The 24581-nt window shown below is 33.4% G+C and overlaps 4 protein-coding genes and 2 pseudogenes across 7 annotated transcripts; 4 read left to right on the plus strand and 2 right to left on the minus strand.

Moving 5' to 3' along the window:
• Positions 1-684: 684 nt before the first annotated feature.
• Positions 685-6757, plus strand: LOC111291054 (putative inactive ATP-dependent zinc metalloprotease FTSHI 1, chloroplastic; annotated as a pseudogene). The gene is made up of 15 exons (XR_016346248.1): positions 685-1514; positions 1604-1688; positions 2155-2586; positions 2674-2727; positions 2817-2882; positions 3051-3146; positions 3229-3355; positions 3668-3723; positions 4108-4302; positions 4706-4820; positions 4959-5233; positions 5485-5569; positions 5635-5761; positions 5853-6102; positions 6307-6757. The product of XR_016346248.1 is annotated as a putative inactive ATP-dependent zinc metalloprotease FTSHI 1, chloroplastic (transcript).
• Positions 6758-7231: 474 nt separating this feature from the next.
• Positions 7232-11357, plus strand: LOC111291055 (SUN domain-containing protein 5-like; annotated as a pseudogene). The gene is made up of 4 exons (XR_016346250.1): positions 7232-7634; positions 8262-9550; positions 9694-9779; positions 10559-11357. The product of XR_016346250.1 is annotated as an SUN domain-containing protein 5-like (transcript).
• Positions 11358-11534: 177 nt separating this feature from the next.
• LOC111291052 (F-box protein SKIP8-like) lies at positions 11535-15060 on the plus strand. Its single transcript, XM_022882599.2, has 3 exons — positions 11535-12291; positions 13075-13271; positions 14546-15060. The coding sequence occupies exons 1-3, from the start codon at positions 11839-11841 to the stop codon at positions 14802-14804; spliced, it is 909 nt and encodes a 302-aa protein (XP_022738334.2). The 5' UTR covers positions 11535-11838; the 3' UTR covers positions 14805-15060.
• A 2536-nt stretch (positions 15061-17596) lies between these two features.
• Positions 17597-19994, plus strand: LOC111291252 (uncharacterized). Its single transcript, XM_022882894.2, has 3 exons — positions 17597-18023; positions 18803-19045; positions 19591-19994. Exons 1-3 carry the CDS (start codon positions 17782-17784, stop codon positions 19625-19627), a joined length of 522 nt encoding a protein of 173 aa, XP_022738629.2. The 5' UTR covers positions 17597-17781; the 3' UTR covers positions 19628-19994.
• Positions 19995-20219: 225 nt separating this feature from the next.
• LOC111291251 (putative protein phosphatase 2C 55) lies at positions 20220-22083 on the minus strand. Of its 2 annotated transcripts, none has more exons than XM_022882891.2 (4): positions 21810-22083; positions 21072-21399; positions 20811-20960; positions 20220-20714 (listed from the first exon to the last, which is right to left on the minus strand). In XM_022882891.2, exons 1-4 carry the CDS (start codon positions 21821-21823, stop codon positions 20427-20429), a joined length of 780 nt encoding a protein of 259 aa, XP_022738626.2. In that variant the 5' UTR covers positions 21824-22083; the 3' UTR covers positions 20220-20426. The 2 variants fall into 2 exon arrangements, with proteins under 2 accessions (XP_022738626.2, XP_022738628.2); XM_022882893.2 differs by lacking the exon at positions 21810-22083 and adding an exon at positions 21517-21685.
• Positions 22084-23598: 1515 nt separating this feature from the next.
• Positions 23599-24577, minus strand: LOC111291210 (uncharacterized). The gene has a single exon (XM_022882841.2). The coding sequence runs from the start codon at positions 24349-24351 to the stop codon at positions 23740-23742; it is 612 nt and encodes a 203-aa protein (XP_022738576.2). The 5' UTR covers positions 24352-24577; the 3' UTR covers positions 23599-23739.
• Between the last annotated feature and the right edge of the window lie 4 nt (positions 24578-24581).

Here is a 24581-nt window from a genome sequence, read left to right on the forward strand (position 1 = left end):
ATTATATTGTAATATATTAATAAATAATATTATATGAATAAATAATATACAATTAATATGATATATTAATGAAAATATTATAATATATTCATAAATAATATTATATTAATAAATAATATTATTATATATTAATAAATAATATTATATTAATAAATAATATTAAAAAATAATATATTAATAAATAATATAATAATAACTATTATTAATTTAATTAATCAATATTACAATAATATATGAATAAATAATATATTATTAATAAATAATATACTATTAATATAATATATTAATAAATATTATTAATAAATAATATTATAATATATTAATAAATAATAAAAAGAACAATAAAAACTTTTATTTTAAGTATTTTTATATTAAAATAATATTTTAATATTAAATAATATTATTAAAATATAATTATTTTTATTATTAATAATTTTAATAATAAATAATTTTTAATATTTTAATAATTACATTAATATTATTTGAAAAAAATAATTTTTTTTAAAAAATCAAATAATAAAAAATATTTTTCATTAAGTTATCTAAATAATAAAAAATTCTTTCAATTCAAAAACAAAAAAATATTTTTAAAAAATTAATTTTTACGAAATAAACGAACCTAAGCTTTATCTTTACTGCAAGAAAAAAAAAAAGAATTCTTAAAATGGAAATAACCAAAAAGGCACCACCTTAGCGGCCAAAAAAAAAAAAAAAGGAATAACATTCAAATATTCCAAGGTGGGTTTAGGCTGAGAAAATGACTGTATCTTCCTACCAATTCCTCTTTTTAAACCCTAATTCTCTTCGACTTTGCTGAAAAAAATGACTACCACTGGAACTCTAGTCTCAGCTAGGGTTCACTTGCCAAAACCCTACTCTACTCCTATCAAATCATTCCCCAAACGAATAGAACCTTGAATTTGACCCGAAAGGTCCGATCAAGAGCTTCACTTCTTCACCTATCATTCACGGTTCTGTGCGAATTAGAATCCTCATAGCCTGGTGACACTAGCAAGCCCAAAGGGGATGATTTTGTGAATAGGGTATTGAAGGAAAACCCTAGCACCCAGGTACCTTGTTGGCAATAAGATTTACACGTTGAAGGATAAAGAGGATTTAAGTAAAGGTACTATGCTGGGTTTGATTGAAATTTTGAAGAAAAAATTGAATACAAAAATGAAATCGAAAAATGAGAGCAATGAGAGTGAGACCTAAATGAATAGTTAAAATGACTACGTGTATTTGAAGGATATTTTGAGGGAGTATACAGGGAAGCTTTATGTGCCCGAGCAAATTTTTGGGGCAGAGTTATCAGAGGAGGAGGAATTCGAGAAGAATGTGGAAGAATTACCCAAAATGAGCTTGGAGGATTTTAGGAAAGCTATGAAGAGTGATAAGGTTGAATTGTTGACTTCCAAGGAGGTTTCTGGAGTTTCTTATGTAAGTGAGTATAGGGACTTTTTTGTGGATTTGAAGGATATTCGAGGTGACAAGAGCTTGCAAAGGACTAAATGGTGAATCCTAATATGACGCGGATTTTTTAAGTTGTATTTCTTTGCAGTTCTTTGATAATATTTCTATGCCGTTTCTGTTATCTTTGTAGGGCAATGAGGTTAGATGAGAGTGAAGCTCAAGCTCTTTTAGGAGAGTACACTGGACAACGATATGAAATTGAGAGAAACATGACTGTGATCAATCATTGAACTCCTCCTTCAGTCTCTAGTTATACATGAAATTTTACCTATGAGTTTTATAGATTTAAGTACCAGATGGCCGTAAGGAAGATATATTTTGAAAGCCATGGATTCGTTCTCCAATAGGACCATTACCTGTGTTTTGATGTATATGGGCCTTGGTTGTTTATGATAGTTATAGACAAAAACATCAACATAAGAATAAAATTGAACTGAAAATGGTGAAGTTTACATCTAAATAGCATGATTATAGTTTCTGTTATAATATTTGCCCTGATTAATTAAATTTTATGTAGCATGACTATGTTGAATTCGGTTAGTATTATTTTTTTATTTACTATTCATGTTGTATCTTTCCTTGATATTTTTTGGAAAAACAGTGTGCATAAATACAATGTGGATAATTGCATACGTTATAGGTATTGAAGCATGTTTGGTACCTTTACCACTTGTAATGCAGTCTTGGGTGGGAAAAGTGCCAGAGTATCCTTCTCGGGTGGCTTCTTCCATATCCAGCAGAATGATTGTAGAGCTTGAAATGGTGACTGCTGTAATGGCTACTGCAGCAGTTGTTGTTGGAGGGTTCCTAGCAGCTGCTGTATTTGCTGTAACTAGTTTTGTCTTTGCAATAACTGTATATGTTATCTGGCCCATAGCCAAATCATTTGTTAAACTTTTTCTAGGTATCATCTTCAGTATATTAGAGAGGATTTGGGATAATCTTGTTGATGTGTTCAGTGATGGAGGGATTTTCTCCAAGTTGTATGAATTTTACACTTTTGGTGGTGTATCAGCCACTCTTGAGATGCTAAAACCAATCACATTTGTCCTTTTAACCATGGTTCTTCTTGTCCGGTTCACACTTTCAAGACCTAAGAACTTCAGGAGATCGGTAAACATTGCTCATTTATGCAAATTTTATTATTGAATCTGGTTTATTTCAAAAAGTTTGGAAATAATAGTGTTCATAAAATGGCAGGACTTATGGCTAGGCATTGATTTTTCTCGATCTAAAGCAGAAGCTTGTGTTGATGTTAGTCTTGAAATATTGCTTCTTTGTCTTTATCTTACCAGATTTCTGTACTGCATTTATAAAGCTATTTTGAAAATCTATTCTTTCAGGGTTCAACTGGAGTTAAGTTTTGTGATGTGGCAGGCATAGATGAAGCAGTTGAGGAGCTTCAAGAGGTATCTGTTTTTCCATCTTGAAATAGATATGAAGGGCAAGCATGCTTTCCTGTTTGAGTTGTGCAAAAAAAAATTTTTTTTCCCATTTCTTGCCATCTATGTTATAATACGTATGAGAGTCTTCTGTTGTTATTAATGGTGTCTTGTTAACTCCTAATATTTTTTTAGTTTGTGAGATACTAAAAGAATCCAGAACTATTTGATAAGATAGGAATAAAATCTCCTCATGCGGTTCTTCTGGAGGGCCCTTCAGGATTTGGCAAGGTGAGTTTTTCATTAACAGGTTTGCAAAATGTGCTGTTGAATTTCCTTATCTTTCTTTCTGAATCATCTCATACTTTTCCAGACCTTAGTTTTCAAGGCTATAGCTGGTGAAGCAGGTGTTCCATTCTACCAAATGGCAGGCTCAGAATTGTAGAAGTTTTAGTTGGTGTTGGTTCTGCTCGTATCAGGGATCTATTTAAGAGAGCCAAGGTGATGATTCTATAAGTTTCTTATATTTTATTGTTATTGCAACAAGTAGGTGTTAATCATGGTGGAGTCATTGTAATCTAGATTCCATATTTTGACACTTTATCTTGAAGAAACTTGTTCGGCATCCCTATAATAATTGAGAAACAGAGAAATCTTGCTGACATTTGGGGTACCCATGAAATCAGCTTACTGTATTAGTACTGCATTATTGGTTTTTATGCGATTGGTGCAGAATTCTTTTCATTTACAAATGCTTGGTGGTGCTATGTTCTTCGGGTCATTTATTGAGAAATTCATGATTTCTCTTTGCTGGTAAATAAACCATCTATTATATTCATTGATGAGATTGATGCTTTAGCAACTAGGTATGGTAATCCTATTGCGATCCCCTCTTTTCTTCTCTTGTTTTAATGTGGACAGAACTTGACATCACATCATTTGTTGACAACTTCTGTGAAGGCAAATGAAATATAAGCTTTGCAAAATTAGTTGGAACTAAGCTGCTCATATTATCTACATCAAGTGGTTGGAATTGGAAATATAATGGATTTGCATGTGTGGTATTTAATGAGACACTGAGAATAGGCCATACTCGGTGTCTTTTACAGGAGCAATTTCATTGCAATTATGAATAGGAAGTTGACCAATTGACCTCAGATAAAGTTAATTGACAAGAGATAAACTTATCTGTCTTGTAGATCATATATGAATAATTCTGATTTATTTTCTCTTTCTTTCTATCTGATCAAACTTCAAGGGATTTTCAAGGAAACAACCGACCGCCTATTTAATGCAGCCACTTGGGAGCGGGAAACTACATTGAATCAGCTACTAATAGAGCTTGATGAGTTTGATACTGGCAAAGGTGTTATATTTCTAGCTGCTACAAATTCGTAGGGATTTGTTAGATCCTGCTCTTCTCCGACCAGGTAGTTTTGATCGCAAGGTTTACTTCCATCTCTAGATTAGCAAATTTAATTAGTTAACACATCTTATCTGATAGAGAAATAAGTAAAGGAAAATCCTAAGCAATTCTGGCATTCCTTATAAAGGCCTTGCTGAAGTGTGATATTTTCTATATATTGCTCAAATATGTGTTTTCCGAGAGTCTTATCCTGCCTCATAGTCACTCATATCTCCTCTCCTTTTTACCTTTATATGCACTCTCTGCTGTTTTTTTTTTTTTTTTTTTGGGGGGGGGGGGGGGGAGGGCGCAATCACTCTCTGTTGGTAGGATCCATTATACTTCAAGTGTATTCTGGAAGATTCTCTTTGTTGCTTTTATTTTCCAAATTCCTTTGTAAAATGCCACAAATTGTTCATCTTTTGCCTGTGGTGGTTTTATGTAGATAAGAATTCGTCCTCTAAATGCCAAGGGGAGATTGCAAATTTTAAAAATTCTTGCAAGCAAATTGAAGATGTCAGAATCCATTTATTTGTCTTCTTATGCAAATAACTTGCCTGGTATCATTCAACTTAAGGATTTTTCTTAATTTTCTCTATTGATAACTGAAATAATGTATTTTCTTAATATGATGGATAAAATCAAGTTGACTCCATTGGTTCATTTTTAATAACCAAAATAATGTGTTTTTTTAATAGGATGGACTGGAGCAAAATTGGCTCAACTAGTCCAAGAGGCTGCTCTTGTGGCTATCAGGAAAAGGCACAAATCAATTCTTCAGTCAGAAATGGATGATGCAGTAGATCAACTAACTGTGGGACCTAAGCATGTTGGTATTGAGTTGGGTCATCAGGGACAGTGTCGTAGAGCAACTACTGAAGTTGCAGTTGCTTTGACTTCACATCTGCTTAGTCGATATGAAAATGCAGGAGTTGAATGTTGTGATCGCATCTCAATTGTTCCTTGTGGTCTGGTGCTATTTATTTCCTTATCTTCCATCTTCTTTTCTTTTTTCTGTTTTCTTCATTGAGAAAGTTAATGTAGATGCTTGGCCATCGTGCATGCTTATAACTTTCCTTAAAGTGAGATAAAACACAAGTACATCATTGCTTGACAGAGCTTAGGCATAGCTAAAGGGATTTCCATTGCAAAATTTGTGGCAATGTTTCTAGTGATTATTGACATTGATTGTTGACGAAAAATTGTGTCAAGTGATTTGTGCAGACACTATCACAAGTTGTGTTTCATCGGCTTGATAATGAATCATACATGTTTGAGCGCCAACCACAGCAGTTGCATTGCCTCAGGTGTGGATTTCAAGCTGGTAGTTATAGTTTGACTCTGTGGTCTCTTATCTGACATTCTTAATGTGAGTCATTTATGTTAAGGTTTTTCTTGGGGGAAGAGCTGCAGAAGAGGTCATTTATGGACGAGACACCTCAAGGGCATCACTGAACTATCTTGCGGATGCATCTTGGCTTGCTTGCAAAATTTTAACCATGTTAGTTGTTGTAAAAAGTGCCATGTTCTTTTAATCTTTCTCCCTGTGGGAAATGGTGTTAATATCAGGTCTCTTATGCCTCTTCCATCAGATGGAACTTGGAGAATCCGACGGTCATACATGGAGAACCACCACCTTGGAGAAAGAAAGTTAAATTTGTGGGTCCATGACTAGACTTTGAAGGATCTCTTTACGATGACTACGACCTGATTGAACCCTCTGTGAACATCAATTTGGATGATGAAATTGCCTAGAGGAGTGAGGAACTACTACGTGATATGTATGGAAGGACAGCTTCTCTTCTTTGGAGGCACCATGCATTGTTGCTCAAAGCGGCGAAGGTAATTTGATTTGCAGTGTCTTCCGCTTCACGTGTTATTTTTTCTTTTTTTAAATGCAAGAGCTAGTAACTCAAGTAGTAAAAAGGTTTCAAGAAATAAGACTTAATGATTGATAAGAGATGACTCTACCCTTAACTTCGGGAAAAGGCTTGCATGGATTGCTGAGCTGCTGTGCTCTAAAAGAGAAGCACTTTGTTTTTGTAGGTTCTTCTGAATCAAAAGGAGATCAGTGGGGAGGAAATTGACTTCATTTTAAAAAGTATCCTCCTCAGACTCCATTGAGTCTTCTTTTGCAAGAGGAAAACCCAGGCAGTCTTCCTTTTATCAAACAGGAAGAAGAACGTGACTTAGAGCGTGTGCTGCTAACTCATTCAACATCAGTAACACTTTGAACACGGCGGTTGCCATCGTCTATCATCGATACGGGCTTTTCAGTTTTCCTGGTCCTAGAAGGCCCGGTTTGTAACACAGGCTACAACAAAAGCTTTAATGGTTATCTCAATTTTGATAGATTTTGCCCAAAAAAAAAAAAAAATCGATAGACAAATTACTTTCATGAGCCATCTTTCACTTTATGATATCTTAAACGACGGCAATTCTTAACTCTTTTCATATAGGTCATGCAAGTTGATATCTAATTTTTTATTTTTTCTTATGCTAGTAAACTAAAGGAATTCATTCACCTTCTAATAATTTTCTTTCTTTCTTCATTTTAATCAATTAAACTTTAAATTTTACAATGACCTTATTGAAATGCATGGTAAGGTGTCATCGGGATTTTGTGTTTAGTCTCGTAAAATTTTACATTAAAATTTTTGATGTGATTTAAAATTTTTAAAAATGAATTTTGAAAAATTTTTAAGAATTTTTGAAAATAAACTTTCTAAAATTCATTTTCAAAAATCTTTAAAACTTTTTAAAAATTAATTTTAAAAAATTTATTTGAAAAAAATAATTAAATAATTTTATTTACAAAAAATTCAAAAACAAATTCGAGGTGTAAAGGAAATTGGTGGGCGGCATTTAGTTTATTTGGATTCGGAACTGAAACAACCCACAAATGTATAAATTGAAAGTCCTATTCCTAATTCCCCTCTCTTCTATTGTTTTTCAGACTCTCTCTCCCCTTAATCTCCCCCCTCCTCCCCCCCTCCCCCCCGCCCCAAAGTAAGCCAAAGCCAACCGTTTCTCCAATTTCTAAGGAAAAAACAGAAAGGAAAAAGGAAAAATCTTTCCTCTTTTCTCAAAGAAAGATCCTTTTCTCCATCTCTTTCTTTCGGTGTCCTTGTACGGTGAGACATGAAGAAACCACGAATTGGGTATTCCTTCCTGCACGTCACATGCTTAAACAACTGCACCAATAGCAGGATAGAAAAACAAAATCAACAGAGACAGCATCGAGAGCAACAACAACAGCAACAACTCCTTTAATGAAAAGAGTTTCTATGAACTTTCCTTGTCTGGTATTATCTCCCTTTGGTGTCGTGTTTTCATGTTCTACTCTAGACTTGGTCACAGCCATGAAAATGGAGGTAAAAAATAATTCTTGCTTGCTCTTTTCCTTATCTTTTTCCTTACTTTATGGTTTGTTTCTAGCAACCCGTCTTTTCTTAATTTATTAAATAATAAAAGCCTTTAATTTTTTTCTCAAACAAGTCTTTAAATTCAAGATTTCCTTTTGTTATTTACCCAAGTGATTGATTGTACAGGATTAGAACATATATCCAAACAGAAAGCATTAATTGGAACTATAAAGATATTTCTCCTGTTAGCAGAGAAGCATTAAAAAAGGTTTAATCTGTTGCTTGCAAAGTGTATTTATGCTGAATTCACTTATATTGATGGCATATTGTGCAAGAATGGAGTTAAACTTACATCCTTGGGCACCAAAGATTGTCAAATTCAACTTTTATTGCCTTACCTATTAGGATGTTTTTACAAATTACGCCTCCTAATATTTGTATATATTCTTAGAACCGCCAGCTATGCTTATGCAATGTTTGCCTTTTTCTTTAGTGAGTTAGCTGCTAGCATAGAGGTGTTTTTTGTTCTTTATATAGAAAATTTGAGGCTAGAATAACCAATGAAAAGAACTTCATTTACTTGAGTATTACACTAAGTTGGTTAATATCACATTGACTTAAGCGTTTCTTTTTCAGGAAATTCACATCCTGAGAACCAATGCACATGTTCTCCTGGTGTTTGCCATGAAAAGCTTTGTAATGATGCGTATTCTGGTTATGCAAATAGAGGAGATAGTTTTACAATGCTGCCACAGCTTAATAAGTCAATGAGCTATAACAACTCTACTGCTTATTAGAAGTTTGTGAAGTAGGAGTCCACCCTCTGCGAAACAAATAGACCTGAAGAAGTGATTCTGTGAGTTTTGGGTTACGCGGCTTTTCTTTGTGATGTACATGAACAAGAGGGGCAGAATACAAGTAAACAAATGGAAAAACGCAATTGTAAAAGTCCTTCCATTTATCTCAACTTTTATGAATTCCGGAGCATAACAGGGCAAGCAAGAGAGGCAGATCCTCCTGGCAGACTAATTAACATCACTCATTGTCTTGAATCTGATGGTTCATAGTACAATTATAACAAGGAAGCAAAAGGAGCAAACAACATTTTGGGAAAGGAATCCTTGTTCTGTGGAAGGAAAATTTATTGTGATTGAGCTGGCTGAAAAGACATTGGTTGATGCCGTCAAAATTGCTAATTTTGAACTCCATTCTTCAAACTTCAAAGAATGAGTTGTTTGGTAGTTTGAATTATCCGACACATGACCCCCATTAGTAAAGTTGCTCCAAATGTCAAGAAAATTCAAACCTTTACACTGTCAGAACCAAAATGGCTTAGGTATTTGAAACTGAATCCATTCAGCCATTATGGGTCGGAGTTTTACTGCACGCTGGGTGTTGTAGAGGTATATGGTTTTGATGCAATTGAGAGGATGCTTGAAGATCTGTTTCTGCCATCTGAACAACATGTTCTCACAAAATTAGCAGAGTCTAATTCAACTGGGCCTTCTGTAAAACCAGATTTGCATTTCCATGATGGTAAAAGAAATGATGAGGCTCAAAATGAGGCTCAGAGTCAGACTACTGCTATAGCGATAGAAAATGCTGAGGATGTTCAATAGTTTAATGAAACAGTGACAAAGAATCCTTTGACAACAAGGAATACTGATCCTTTAACAGAAATTAAACAACTTCCAGTTGGCAGAATACCTGGTGACACTGTTTTGAAGATTTTGATGCAGAAGGCGAGGTCTCTTGATTTGAATTTATCTGTTTTGAAAGAGTATATCAAAGAACTGAACCAAAGAGAAGGAGATGTTTTACCTGTGATCAATACAGAGTTATCAAGAATTCTGCTTTGGGAGAAAAGCAAAGCAGAAATAAAAGATATTATGTGGTGGAAAGAGACGACTTTACCGTACAATTTTGTTTAGTCTCTTTCTTCTACTTCTTCTTCTTCTCCTTCTTCTCCTTCTTCTCCTTCTTCTCTATCATCATCATCATCATTCTTATTGAAGAAAATAGTTACATATAACCACTTGAGTATCTGACATCTTTTTCTCCCTTTCAGGAAAGAGGATTTCTGGATCTTGAATCATGGCAAGTTGCTGTCTTTTCTAGTATAGATGCATTGGTCAGAGAAAGCAGCATGTTAAGGCTAGAAAAAAAAAATTTTAATAATCAAAGTTTCTGTGTGCCTTTTCATTTTATTTTCAGTTGTTGTCACTCATAGCTTTTTCCATTTATTATTTATTCAAGTTATCCTTGTCTTATATTGTCTCTTTCTTTTAAGCTTTTTCAAACTTCCAACATATTTTTAGATATTTACTATTTATTTGACTAGTTTCCCCTTGTAATCAGTGACCAACATCATGGATAACGGTCTTGTGTGCCACATCTGTCATAAGCTTTGCCTTTTAGCTTAGACTGCAAAAGGCTATAAATCTCCAATGTGGGGTTGCCATGATGAGCAACTCAGCTAAATCTCTCTTGAATGAAGCCCTAATCTGAGCTGACAATTTCAGCCTTCCACTATACACACACACACACACACACACACACACACTGTTATGTCATTTAGTTTTTATTATGATTTTTGCTCATGTTCACATAAATAGTACGTTAGAAGTGAATATCACTGCCAAATATATGTTCCAAGCATCTGTTCTTTTCAAAGATACTAATCTGATTCAGTTACTCGTATACTTTGATATTAGTTCAAATTTTGAAATGCATCAAGACTTCATTTGGTATAGATGTAGGTGTATTTACATTCAGGAGCTGAGAAATCCTCATTTTCCATTTGCATTGTTTAGAACAGGTTCTAGCATTTGGGTGGAATAGGTATTTGAAAATGGCATCCCTTTATATAAATTTTGCATCTAATTTTGTTTGACATTCTCCCCTTCCCTTTTGCTCCGCTCCTTCCCCAACAGGTTAGATGTTGAAAAGGTTGTACCTGATGAAGCAAGTTTAGACTGTAAAGAACTTGCTGTATTAGCTGTAAGTCCTTTCTTTGCTTGCATTGCTTTTCTCAAGTTAGTTTCAACCAGAGTTACTGACATTTATGGGAGCCAGTCAGTCTGATAAGGTATGGCGGATGGGCAGAGGTTGGGTTTTAATACTTGTTAGCAGCAGCACAACAATATTCATTACCTTGCTCTCTTAGTTTTAACCTCACTGTAACTATAGCTTCTATGTGAGGGAATGTGGCTTGGTAGACTTATTGTTCATAAGAAGGTTATCCTGAAATCAGCAATGTTTTACCGAATCGACGGATTATTTTCCCGAGTCAAAAAGTCCCTTGAGATGAAAATGAAAGATGATTGCTGGGAAAGTCTTACTCCGCAGACAGTTTTGGGAGGGTTTTGGCACTCATTTGTGACGGACTTTGGTTTGATGCAGTTTCCATTTGTTCCTAACAAATAGTAACATGATTGCCCAACACAAGGACAAGAAAAAGAGATCTATGAATATGGACTTAACTGCATTAAAGGAAAGTGAAGCATTGTCCATTGTCTATACTTAAATCTTCAGTTGTCAATTTTAGCCATTTAACTGTGCTGGTGCTACATCCATTAAAAGCTCGTTTCGTCGCTATCAAAAGTGGGGAAAAAAAAGCTGGTTTTGTTTTGTGTTCTCTCTTATGTGCTCCCTAGAGAATTGCTATTACTTTTAGCCTTTTTTTTTTTTAAAGAATTTAAACAGTCATGCAAACCTAAAGTATTTATTTTCAAGATTAAAAGTAGCGTTTTTAGGAGCAACTTTATTTTTATCTTGACCCTTTTTTTAGTATTTTTTATTATAATGTCCAAACAAAAGTTCTCTTACCATGTAGCCATAGCTACAAAACAGTAGTTTTTACGAAATGCAAAATGAAAACTGCATTCTGCCAAACGACGTCGTGGAAGAAAATTGTAAAACCACAATTACAAATCTATCCCCCAATGCTGACCTATTTTTCTGGTTTGAGTTTCTCCTTCTTGGAGACTCAGTTACGACTCTCCGCCCTCTCTTCTGCAACAACATTGAATTTTCGCTTTAAGATTTTTATTTCTTTTATTTTTTTCAAAAAAAGGAAAAACTATTTCCGAAAAATCCGAATTAAGAAAAACCAAAAATTTTCTGCATATTAATTTAAGTAATTTTCGTTTTGGAATCATTGTGGATCTCTAGGGTTTTATTTCATGTACGGCGAAGCTTTAATGTCTTACGAATGGAGATTGCCTATAGCCTCTCCATGGCTCTCCAATCCCATCAGCCGTTGATCATAGTCACAATCATCACACTCCTTTCCCTCCTTGCCGTCCGATCATTCTTCAAGAGGTCCCACATATCCAACGCCTCCGCTTCCTCCACGTCAGCCTTTAAAGAGGAAGCCAAAGAAGCCACACACTCGTCCTCCTGCAACGGAACTTCCGATTCCTCGGCTTTCCTGAACGGCGATACTTTTGGTCCAGCGGAGAAGGGTATGATGTCGGCTGATGTTGCCAAGGTAGTGGCGGAGAGACAGAGCGGGGCTTCAATGATGGAGCAGTTGGTGCCGGAGATTACAACACACGCGCTTAGTTACTTGGATTATCCGAGCCTTTGCCGGCTTTCTATGACGAATTCCCTGATGAGAAAGGCCGCTAATGATGATAATGCTTGGAAAGCACTTTATCACAAGGTACCTAATTTCTCCTAATTTTTATTTATTTATTTATTCATTTTGGTGTTTTGCTTGAATTTTAATTTTCGTGAATTCTATGTTTAATTTTTTGTAGTATTTGCAATTAAGGGAAATACACTTAAGTCGTAAAAGTGTTCAAAAAACTAATTATCAATGTAAAACTACTAGGGAAAAAATTAAAAAAATAGTAAAACTTTTCCTTGACTCTTCTACTTTAGTTGTTTCATGCCATTTTCAATGAAAATATGAATTCGGTTTTCCTTAATTGATTTTTAGTTCCCACAATAGAACATAACTACACAAACTCATGGCATTGTTTGTTTATCTTGAACGAAGAGATGTGCTTGTTTTTAATGTTTGCTGCTACTTTCCTCGCTAGAGCTTTGTTCTTTTCAAAATCTTAAATGTATGTTTTATCACTTGGTGAACTGTTATCGTGGCTGAATATATAGTTTGTTGACTTTATGGGGGAAAAGAAAGGGCCTTTGTCTTCTTATCTCGGTTCTTTAAAGGAAGAGGTTCATGACTTTTTTTTTTTTTTTTGTTCGGTTTATATGGATGTTTTATCTTCTATTTGTTTCTTTGTGGTTTGAGTTTGTTTATCAACGTTTGGGCCCATTCTTTTATGTAAGCTGGTGATTGCATTTTTTTTTTCTCACAATCATGTTCTTTAGTTAAACTGTGTACAGTTCCTTGTTTCTCTTAAGAGTTAATTGTTGATATCTATCACAATTATGGGCTGTAGGCATAAATTTTCCGCCTTATTCTTTTGTTTCTTAGGATTTTACTTTGGAGCAAGATAGCGTAACGCCAGTTAATGGGTGGAAGGCATACTATGCAGCTACAAGAGCCATAATGAATGTTAATGCAGAATTCTTTAACATCATCAGAGATAGGTCTCTTCCTGCGATGAGTCATATTTGGCTGAATGCAGATTATATAAAGTGTGTTCATGCATCAGGAGAACTTTTTTCAGGGTATGACGCTTTCAGTCCAATATTAGGAATTGTTGTTTACTGTTTTTTGTTCTTATGATCTATTTTACTCAGACTTGGGGTTGAGTGTTGGATATGGGTATGTGTCTGACACTGATATGCTTAGAGGGTTTCGGACCTCCATACACGTCTGTCAAAGTTTCGAACATGGGTACTTCAAGAAAAGGGAAGAGTTGGAGCAACATAGCTTATGATGATGAAAGGTTATAATTTCAGTAATTCCTATTATTTTCATCAGGCTTCTTCTCTGAACTTAAAATTTTAGCCTTGAGGTGGGTCTCATTCAAACTCTGAACTCAGCCCAATAAAGTTTGTGGTGCCATTTTAATTCTCTTATTGCTTGAAGTTTTTCCTTTAGATCTTTTCCACCTTAAGATTGGGTTAAGTTGCATGACCTGTTTATAGATTTAATGTAGCACAGTTGATTACGTGCGAGTCAAATGAGGGCCTGGACTCTTGATGTTTGCATAGTTAAGATGTTTCGCAAAAATCCTGTGATGATTCCAAAAATATTTGAAGATAGAGAAAGAGCTTTAACTTATAAGATGATTATAGGTTATTTATATGATCGGAATGTAAATGGCTTGAGTCCTTGGTTCCAACATTGGAATGCTTTTACAAGAGTTTTGCTATTAGCACATGGTGATTCCTGACTTGGAGTGACAATGCTTTGTCTTAACATATTAGAGCAATTCAACCCAGAGTAAAGAGCCTTACGTTTTTTGTTACAAGCATGAGACATGGTCATGCTTGAAACAAAAGGCATGGTACCCATGGATGGTGGGTTGGAAGTGCTGGGAACAGGAAATGATATGTTGAGTATAGGTATGTTAGAAGCAACTACATTCAAATAGAATTTTTTGAAGAAAGACAAAGATATTGTAATTTGTAAAAACTGAATATGAATGTGTTACCTAAAAGATTATGTATGCATGATGGAGGGCAAAAGTTTGAAAGAAAAATATTTATTTGAGGATATTTTGAACAGTCAATTTCTTTTTCTTTTGGGTTATCACATTTGTTGGAAGCTTGATCCTGCATCACTCAGAGGGTTTTGTGATGAAAAATATTCAATACTCAACCTACCCTCATCAAAGTCTTGACCTTGATGTTTTCAGGAAGTAGGAATTAGCTAATCTGCGTGCTAGTAATATATCATCCAAATATTTAACTTGATAAGGCTTAGGTCTTCATTTCGCTGGTTGGCTTTGTATTATTGTATTAGTGCTGAGAGCCATTGTTGTGTTCCTCTGCAGATATAATGCTGTAATACAAAGTTGGCAACTTGCATTTAATTGGGAGCAAGGGTTTGATTTTCAGGTTCGGGATGTTCGAGCCCGGGTACTGACAGACATGGCCTGGGTTACAATGAAAACCTATGTTGACTTGGATAATGGGGCATTTAACATGACTAACGTCTATGAGTTTCATCAGGGACGGTGGTACCTTGTGCATCATCACAGCTCAGTGATGCTTGCCGATGGGGACATGGAACAACAGATTATTCATGGATAACAGAAGATGAAGAGTCAATACAAGTGATAATTTTAGTACTAGCTTCAAAACATAGTACTAGTAATTTACTAGCAAAAGCAAGTTGCGTGAAATTTCACTGGGAATTTATTTCAATTATCCTTCTTTTTGGGCTTTGCCACCTCAGTTTTGGGTATTTTGTGGTAAATAGGTGCTCGTTACGTTTGTCTTTTCATCATTTCTTTGCCTCCTAATTATCATAATTTTGGGTGTATATATTTATAAATTTTTTTCTCAATTTCTTCACATGGATGTATGCATGTGAATTGAAGATGGATTCACAGAAGTTGCATGATGTTCTGGATCCAGAATGTGGCTCAAGGGGTAAAACTAAATCATCAGTGGCTTTGAATAATGATTAAATTATTTAAGGAAAAACTCCAATGTTTTGCAGGTCTCAGAAAATTTAAGGAATATATGGGATGATCGTAAACCTGTCTTTTATGGTACTTAATTTTGTTGTAGACAATGCGGAAGGAGAGATTGTCATGTGGCATCAGCCTTCATTCTTTTTTTATTTAATTTATTTAATTATTCTTTGGTTTTTTTAATTTTATTTTTTATTAGATAAATTTTGTAATAAAAAATGTTAATGAAGGTAGGGATGATAAAATACTTTGTATTTTTATTTATAATGATCTAAATTAGGTGCATTTTCTAAAAAAATCAAAATCAGGTCAATTTTTTTTTAATGTGATTTGTTGGAGATAGATTTAAAATGTTTCATCATGGGTGTTCATGTTTAATCTTCTTTCTTCTTGGTTTTTTTTGTTTTTTGTTTTTTAACTCTTTTACTTTTGTTTTTCTATTAGATAAATTATGTAATAAAAAAGATAAAGATGATAAAATAATCATGAGTTTCAATTCATCTCAACCTAATTGGTGTATTTTTTTTTTAATTTGGAATAACATGAGTTTTTTTTTTTTAAATCGAATTTAGGTAAGAGTAAGGTTTTGAGTGTTATATCTTAACTTCGGTATATATATAAAAAATATATATTATTATTTATTTGATTTTATATTTATTTATGAATTTTATCAAAAAATATTATTTAATATTTTAATTGAATAAATTTACATGTTATCCTATTTGGCTTCTTTTTTATCATTTTCTTTGTTTTTTAACATTTGATTTATTAGATAAATTTTGTAAAAAAAAAGTCAATGAAATAGAGATAACAAAACAATATATATCTGATGAATTTTAATTCATCACAATTCAATCGATGCGATTTTTTAAAAAATAAAAATTAAGTTAAATTTTATTTATTTGAACAATTTGGATCAAATCAGGATTAAATTTGAGGTGTTCTACTTGATTTTAATCGTGATATATAAAAGAATATATTTAATTAATTATTTAATCTATATATATGTATTATATTAATAATGATATTATTTAATATCTTAATTTAAAAAAATTATATTTATATAATTAAGTTATAATTTTTATTAAAAATTAAATACACTTATATTTATCTATATCTTGTCATTTATTAACATTTGACATAAAAACTTTACTTCTTTCATTTTTAAAACATAATTTAAAAAAAATAAAAAATAGTCCATAGCAAAATGCGAATATAATTATAGTGTTAATAAAGATTCTAGATTGCAAAATGGGTAAAATATCAATAATGGCTTTCGATTAGAGTTGTCAAATAAGCCGTGTTCGCCCCATTAAAAATTTAATCATTTGTTAATGGGTTATGCTAACTCAATACTATTTTTTAAGATGCTATTCTGGCATGGCTCATGAAAACTAAAAGTATGGTCTAGCACACACATAACTCATGATCCTTACGAGTCGTGTTGTGCCTAGCACAACATTATTATTCGTGTTGTATTAGGTTAAGCATAATCTATTAATAATTTCTTAAAATTTTATTTTTAAAGAATTTTTTTATTTTTCATCTATTTTAAAAAATTAATATATGAAATTGATATGAAGTCCATAATTCATATGATTCAACAAAATATTTATATTTACTAGTAAATGTTAAAAGAATTTATTAAAATAATATGTGAAAATTAACAAATACTAATATTATAATTTCTAAATTTTTAAAAAATGAATATCACATTATGATTTTTATTTTTCATTTTCAACTTATAATGATTCATTTATATCATATACTTTTTTTATTTTTAATTTTTTTCATAATCAATATTTTAAGCAATATGCACTTCATAGTTTTTTTTCTTAGGAAAAGATAAATTAAAATGAAAAAAATTATAATTTTATCTATTAATTATTTAAATATTTTATAAGTAGATTTAATGATATAATTTAATTTTTATAAATTTCAAATGTAAAGTATCAAAAAAATAAAAAAATCCATCATTACATAAAATACAACTAAAGATTAACAAATTAAACTTATTTATAACATTTATAGACTAATATAGTACGACACATAAATGCTTTTATATCATGCCGTGTCGGCCCATATATATGGGTCATCCTATCTATCAAACAAATTTAAAATGATATAAATCCATAAATTACACTCGGAATGACCGTAATTATAATAATGAATTGTGACAAATACAATTCATACTAAGCCTAGCCGTGTCCTGTCATGGGCCAAATACAATTCATACTAAACCTAATGTCTTGTCATGGGCCGGCAGCCTAATTCACACCTCTAGTTTCGGGATTTTGTCAGCAAACAGCTGGATAAAGTTAAAAAGTGAACATGGCCAGATTGCCAAAGTTACCACAAAAGGTTCTATAATATGGTGGTCAGGACATTCGGTTCTGAATCCTGTAATCTGAGTTCAAGTTAATAGTTTCCTCTCAATCAATTTTGCTTTAGGACCAAAGATGTAATTTGCTCTTTATAATAATATAACCTCCATCAACCATGTCTCATTCTGGACCTTATATTTTTCTTACAACGCCTGCAGCTCTTGGCTGTTATCCGTTTGTAAACACGCGGCAATTAAACAAAACGGAATGGCAGTGACCCTTCTCTCAGCACCAGCAGCACCACCACCACCACCATCTCATCAAACCTCCTTCTTTCAACGCCCTTACTCCATAACTTTTATCAAGTATCCAGTTAAGCCTATCATCCCTCTATCCGCTACTGCTTCTTCAAGTGCTTCTACCGCTGAAGATGAACCTCCTGCTTTACCTGAAGACATTCCCTTCCAATCAGAATCTTCCACCATTGCAGTTGAAGATTCTCCTTTCAGGTACCACGCATATTCGTATAACTTGGAGATCGTTGTCAGTTATCTTAAATACCGTAAAATGAAAGTTTAACAAAAAAAAGGTGAATTTTGATGCTACTGCTCAACTTTTATAGATCAATTAGTATGATGGAAGGCGGTTTTCTTTCAAGTCTCTTGTATCAATCGTCTAGTTTACCAGGCAGTAAAAATTAAAGACAGAAAAAACTCTATTGTTAGTACGGCACGTTATTTGGTGGGTACAATCTCATATTCAATATTGAGTGAAAGAAACTCAATATCTGAAACTATGAAAGGGTCATTATTATGGCCTTGTTGCTGGCTTTCAGATTTAAGGATTGAGAGCCATCGCCGTGCTGCTACTTAAAGAATTGGATTCTTGATTCTTCACTGCATGAAAATTTATTTCTTGGAAATTTTCTACGCTAATTGCCATAGATAGCTATTTGTTTCACGTTGCTAATTTGAATTTGTTTTTTATTCTCGTTTAAGTGATGGAAAAAACCCAAATCCTTCGTCTACAGCATTTGAACTCAAGGCTATCATCCATTTCCGTGGATCGCCCCTCAATCATTTTAAAAGCATTACATAGTTTTTGAAGTTTGCAGCGTCTCAAAAAAGCCCTGTTCATTTGGTTTGTTTTGCGAATTGTGATTTGGTGCATCTTTATGTATGTGTTTATAGGAATGGAATACAGAATTCACGGTTCTCTAGGATTTTTTGTATCTATTTGTATTTGCTCTTGGCATTTTTACATAAGAAGATGGCTGACATGTTCGCAGGGGTTGCAAGGCCTGTGGCAGAGAGGAATTAGAGAGGGGATGCAATGGTGAGGGGAGGATTCAAGGAGGGATTGCAACAGTTCCAGGGTTTGGTTGGTGGCCTATAAAGGCTTACCGGCCTTGTCCTGGATTTGTGGCATCAGGTGGTAGGTATATGCGACGTGGTCAAAGCATGGATGACGTTGCCTCTGGAAGAGGGAGAAGAGGTAGTCCTCGAGGGACTAGTGAGGAGGCTGAGTCAAGGTAAGCATATTTCCTAACTAGTTTGTATTTGATAAGATTGCTACATTCTATGGTTCTGGGATTCACTAAGATTTTCAATTAATTTAGCTGAATTTGTTTTCTCGAGGATGAGGTAGCATTCCCAGTCTCAACTCTGTAAACTTTGAGTTGGCTTCCTCCAGCTATAGAATCAGCCCTCCAATGGGTTTATATTTGAAAGGAAGGGGCACCCTTACTATTTACTGCATATGCATCATTTGCACTTGTATGCATGCATGATCCAACCAATAACCATCTTAACCTGCCAAACCTCCAAAGAAACTAGTTGATTTCAGTATGTTTGTGATGCTTCTTATATAATATTTAGTTGCCAGTCTATATTTCTGATACATTTTTCTAATTTTCTTTTTCAAACTGGTTCAATTAATCTGTACTCATATTGGTAGTTTAAGTTAATGTAAAACTTTAATCCAATCAAACTTTTACTTTGTTGCTGTTTTCTTTTTCCTGTATTTTTGCTTTTGGAAGGCTGTTCTGGTTGTATGATGTAATTTGAATCCTTGCAGCAAGAAAAAGCAAGGTCCAAGGAAGTTTAAAAGATAACCAATGCAGAGAATGAGATTTATACCTGCAAGTGCAACATTGCTCAGTCCAGAAAGGCGAGACCTGGCAACCATTAGTCATGGGTTTGTTAAACAACCAAATCCCTTTTTCCTCTTTTTTTTTTTTTTCTTTTGGCTTCGATCTTAGGGAACATGGAAAAACTGTTACTTGTAATTGCATACATGTCTTTGCTGCCTGTCGATTGTCTTCCTTCCTAGTTCATGTGCGAACTGAAATTTGGGTGATCAAACTCCTGATATTGACCAGCAATTGATATAATTTTGTCAAAGCATAAATTGGCTACAACTGGTAGCTAGGATTTTGAAACATTGTGAATGGGAATCATTAACTGCAATTGTTTCATTAAGCTACAACTTTGCCCTTTAACATCTTGGTTGATTTCTAATGTTCTAATAATAGTTTTACCTCAAAAAATCAGCTAGAAGATATGGCCCTTTCTACTTCAAATATATATGACTGAGGAAGCTGCTGTTTTTGCTACGATGGAAGACCTTGTTACATGTACAATCTTATATAAGCGAGAATGATTCCTTTTTTTCTCTTTGAAGTAAAATGTGAAGATCTACCTTCATTTTCCTCTATCCTTTCAAAAAGCATTCCCAAATATATTAAGAAAAGAATCCACTGTTAAATGGACCCTGCAAAATTTGGGGCTGACTAAACCTTAGCTTAAATGGTTTATTCCTATGAGTTGTAACGTAAACATCTTACACTTCCCAGCAGATCATTGCCGAGACACATCCCAGTTAAGTAGATTATAGGACACTAATAAACAATTCTATGTATCAAAAATGCGCGAGACGATGACGGTAATATCATCTTGCTTTCCACCGATGTGACTTTTTCCAGCCATCATAGAAGCTTGCATAAATGGAGTGACAGCTTCTCTATCCATGGAAACATGGTATGCTTGTTGAGCAACAGGCCAGGCAACCTCCTCTGGATGTAAACCTCGTTCAATCCCTGTTGCTGCAGTCTCCAATATCTGACTTTCAGACAAGTTGTCAAATAGTCCATCTGTTCCAGCTATAATAACATCTCCTGGTTCTACCGCAAGCTTGATTACCTGCGTGGGAGGAATAAGTAAAGAGACTGTAAACTTGACAAAATGTTACAAGATGTAAACTGATTGTTAACTTCGATAGCCGACAATTCACTTTACCTGTGCCTGCCAGGGTTTATTGGAATTTGCAGAATTTCCCAGCTGATATGGGTAATTGAAAGAGTGTTGCTGAATTGGCGATTTGTATAGGGTGGCACCTTGTCTGATCAGCATAAACCCACTATCTCCAATATTAACAGCATGCAACATCTATTACAAGGGGAAAAAAAGATTCATCAGTTTGCAAGCTTAAAGTAGAGTTAATAACCGATTCACATGATTTCCGCAACACAAAAGAGATTAAAACGAAAAATAACACACATTGTCCTCCTGGAGGGTTATGATGCAAGCTGTTGATGATCCCTTAGCTTTGGTCTTCCTGAAGGCCTCATCCAAAACCTTCATTGGATCCACCTGCCTGTCTGGCTGTGTCAGGATAGCAAGAAGAGAATTATTCATGAGTTCCCTGGCATATAATCCAGCATCAACACCCTGGCTGCTCCAACCACCAACGCCATCTGCCAGTCCAATTGTCTGCTTCTCTTCACAGATAAAATGGCTGTCATCACCCTGCGGTCTTGAATCTCTGTCTTTGGCTATATAAAATGACCCAGACATCATCATCAAGTTTCCCTTTTGAATACCAACCCTAAAACCCAAAAAATAATGAAATCAAAGATTGTGAGCACATAATTCATTTGCTTTTTCCCAATCAATATTGAACACAGAAAATCTTGGAGGGGAATTTGTTAACATATGGGCCTACCCTTCTTTGTCCCCTTCGGATTCTTTTATTATAAAGCAATTTCAAAGCTTTGAGTTGAGCCATACATAAGCTTAAACTTGCTAAAGTTGTTTTATTCTCTAACGCGTTCCACTGCCAACTTTGTTAAACCACGTTGTGTATCCCCATGAAAATTAGTCCCTAGATCAAGGAATTTCCGATAACCAAAGAACATTCTTTTTTTTTTCTTTGTAAATTGTAAGTAATCTCTAAGAATTTGAAAACTATTTAAACACAAATTCAATGTAAATTCAAGACAGGAGGGGGGTCCATACCTATCATCAGCCATGGTTTCTTCAGAATTTGATTGTTGAAGCTTTGAAGCAACGTGGGTCGTCTATCAAAGGTTTCAAAACTAGATCACTGGCATGGCTGAGAGATTTTAAGTGAAGAGTTAGCAGTAAAAGAAATCCGATTATAAATAGTATTAATGGTTAGTACTTCCAAAGGAAGTTTGCACTTTGTTTTTCCGTCCGGACGGTCAGGACTTGAGAGCAAAGGAGCTTGGAACGTAATTACTAATTAGTAGTATGTGTTATTCTTCTAATGCCAAGTTTGATAAAGAAAAGAAACCCGTTGTCATAGTCATAGCCATAGTTATTTATTTCATTTTGCTATCGTTCGTCCGTTCCAATTATATCAAAATATGATATATTTAAAAATAATTTTTATATAATATTTAGTATCAATAATACTAATTATTTTTATTAGTTTTAGTTGATTTCAGTAAATTTTGATAGATTGATTTGTTTTGATTAGTACGTGAATGTAAAATATATGTTGTAATTTTTAATTTATTTTTTATTATTTAATTATTTTTAATTTAATAAAAATAAAATTAATTAATAAAATAACTCTTAAAAATTAAATTTCTTTATTTTTTTTATTGAAACTTATTGTCTTTTATATTTTATTTTTTTCAAAAATCAAAGTTCATAAATATTTCAATCTTTCAAGAAAACAATTATGTTACCTTTTTAAAGTTTAACAATCATGAAACTAAAATTAATTTTTTTTATCTCTTTATTTTTATCTTAATATTTCCATAAAAATATTTATTTAAATATCATATGATCAGATTAAGTGTTTAAAAAATATCATAAAAATTTATGATATTATTTCTTATACTTTTAAACTTATTTATTCAATTTTTAAAAATATTACATATTTATTTTGTAAATTATAATATACAAATTCATGTATATTTATAAATATATTTATATTAAATCAAAAAATTTGAAATAATATATCAAAATAACTTATATCAATATTTATTATATTTTTAAAAAAAATTGAAACATTATCCATTACAGTATTAATAACTTTGCTCATAGCCTATACTCCTAATATATATGAGATTAATAGTTGGCGGTGAATAACAATAAGCCGCTTTAGCTACTTAAGTAGTAATTTTGATCAAATCAACAACCATAATTTTATAATTGATCTAAGTACCAATCAGATTAAATTATTATTAATTAATTGATAATTATCATTTTATAGGAAAGTGAGGAAAGTAGGGAATATTGTTTACTTTTAAAAAAGAAAAAGTATCCTTGAGCTATAAGTAATTTTTGTGGAGACTGTTAATATTTAAAAAAAAAAAAAAGAAATGCTATAAGTTGAATCAAAATTTGCCTAATTAATTTTTTTTTTTTATCATTTCATATCATTTGTGTTATTGAGTAAAAATTAAACTATGCTATGTAAAATCAAACTAAGGATGCATATTGACGGAAATAAGAATGCCTCCTCCTCTGGAGAGAATTTAAAAAAATAAAAAAAAAAAACTAATTTCAATCTAATTAAAGACGTTTGGCACATGACACTGAGATAGTGATTTAATGATACAGAAAAAAAATCTCAAAATCTTAAAGTTTTAAGTTCATATCTTATTATGTATAGATTTGATCTAATTTTATATTAGAATTACCCAATTATCTGTTAATTTATTGAATGATTTGTTTGATTTAATTTAATATAAATTTTATATAAGTATGATATTTGATTATGGTTATACTTGAAATTTCATGAAAAATAAAAACTTTGACACACATTAGGAAGGGATTTTAAATTTTAATAATAATTATAACATTATATGTACAAGACGCTTAAGCTACTAAACATTTTAAAATAAGATAAATATTAGGCTACATGAAACAGTTTTTTTTCTAGCAGAGTAGATTCCTAAGGGCAGAAATCTAGCTATGGTGCCTTGTTATCGATGGGAACCTTGAACACATTGGACAAGGCTGGCTTCCAGCCCACCACCCAAGAGCTCTTGCTCCGCTTTGGCGTTAGCATAGCTGAGCTTGCAGCCAGTCTCATCTTCTCAATCAATGCCTCAGTGTTAACTTGTTCTGATAAAATATCCCCCAGTTGCTGACTGCTAATCACCAATTTCACTTTCCAAACCCCTTTCTTCTGCGATGGCAACACTTCCAGAGCCGATCCACTTGACAAATTCTCAACAAAATCTGCTGATGACATCTTAGGTGGCTCAATCCGATTCGTCCAATTCACTTCAATTTTCTTCGCAGCTTCTTTGTTAACCTGTTTACTGACACCAGAGTCACCAGGCTTCCGAACCTTCTCCAGGGGAAGAAGATAGTAAAATCCCCCATTAACCAAGCATTCATCTTCAGGCAATGGTAATGAAGCTTGACCTCTTCTGCAAATAGCATACCCTGGAAAATCGTTTGCAATCTGTCGGGCTAGTTTAGGACCCTTGAGAACAACGATTTCGCCCGTATCAGTTAAAACCCTGATAGAGTTGTTGCACTCCCCAGTGACCCCTTTGAGAGAACAATTCCCCATTGTGAAAATTTTCTTAAGCCTTTAACATTTGCTCACAGGGCTGTAACATGTATTTAAAACTTGGAATCTTGGCAAAAACTAGTGGTAAGAAAATGGGGGGGAAGGTGTCAGAAGAGACAATTTGAGTGGTGTTGTTTTCAAAAATTTGATCGGCGCCATGTGATACTAGACCGTTGGCAGGATTATTTAACGGAACTCGAGTTTTTGTAATGGAATGACAAAAGATTAGA

The sequence above is a fragment of the Durio zibethinus genome, chromosome 11 (genome assembly GCF_047325235.1).
Source record: "Durio zibethinus cultivar Kanyao isolate XHJ-2024 chromosome 11, ASM4732523v1, whole genome shotgun sequence".
Classification (NCBI taxonomy): Eukaryota; Viridiplantae; Streptophyta; class Magnoliopsida; order Malvales; family Malvaceae; genus Durio; species Durio zibethinus.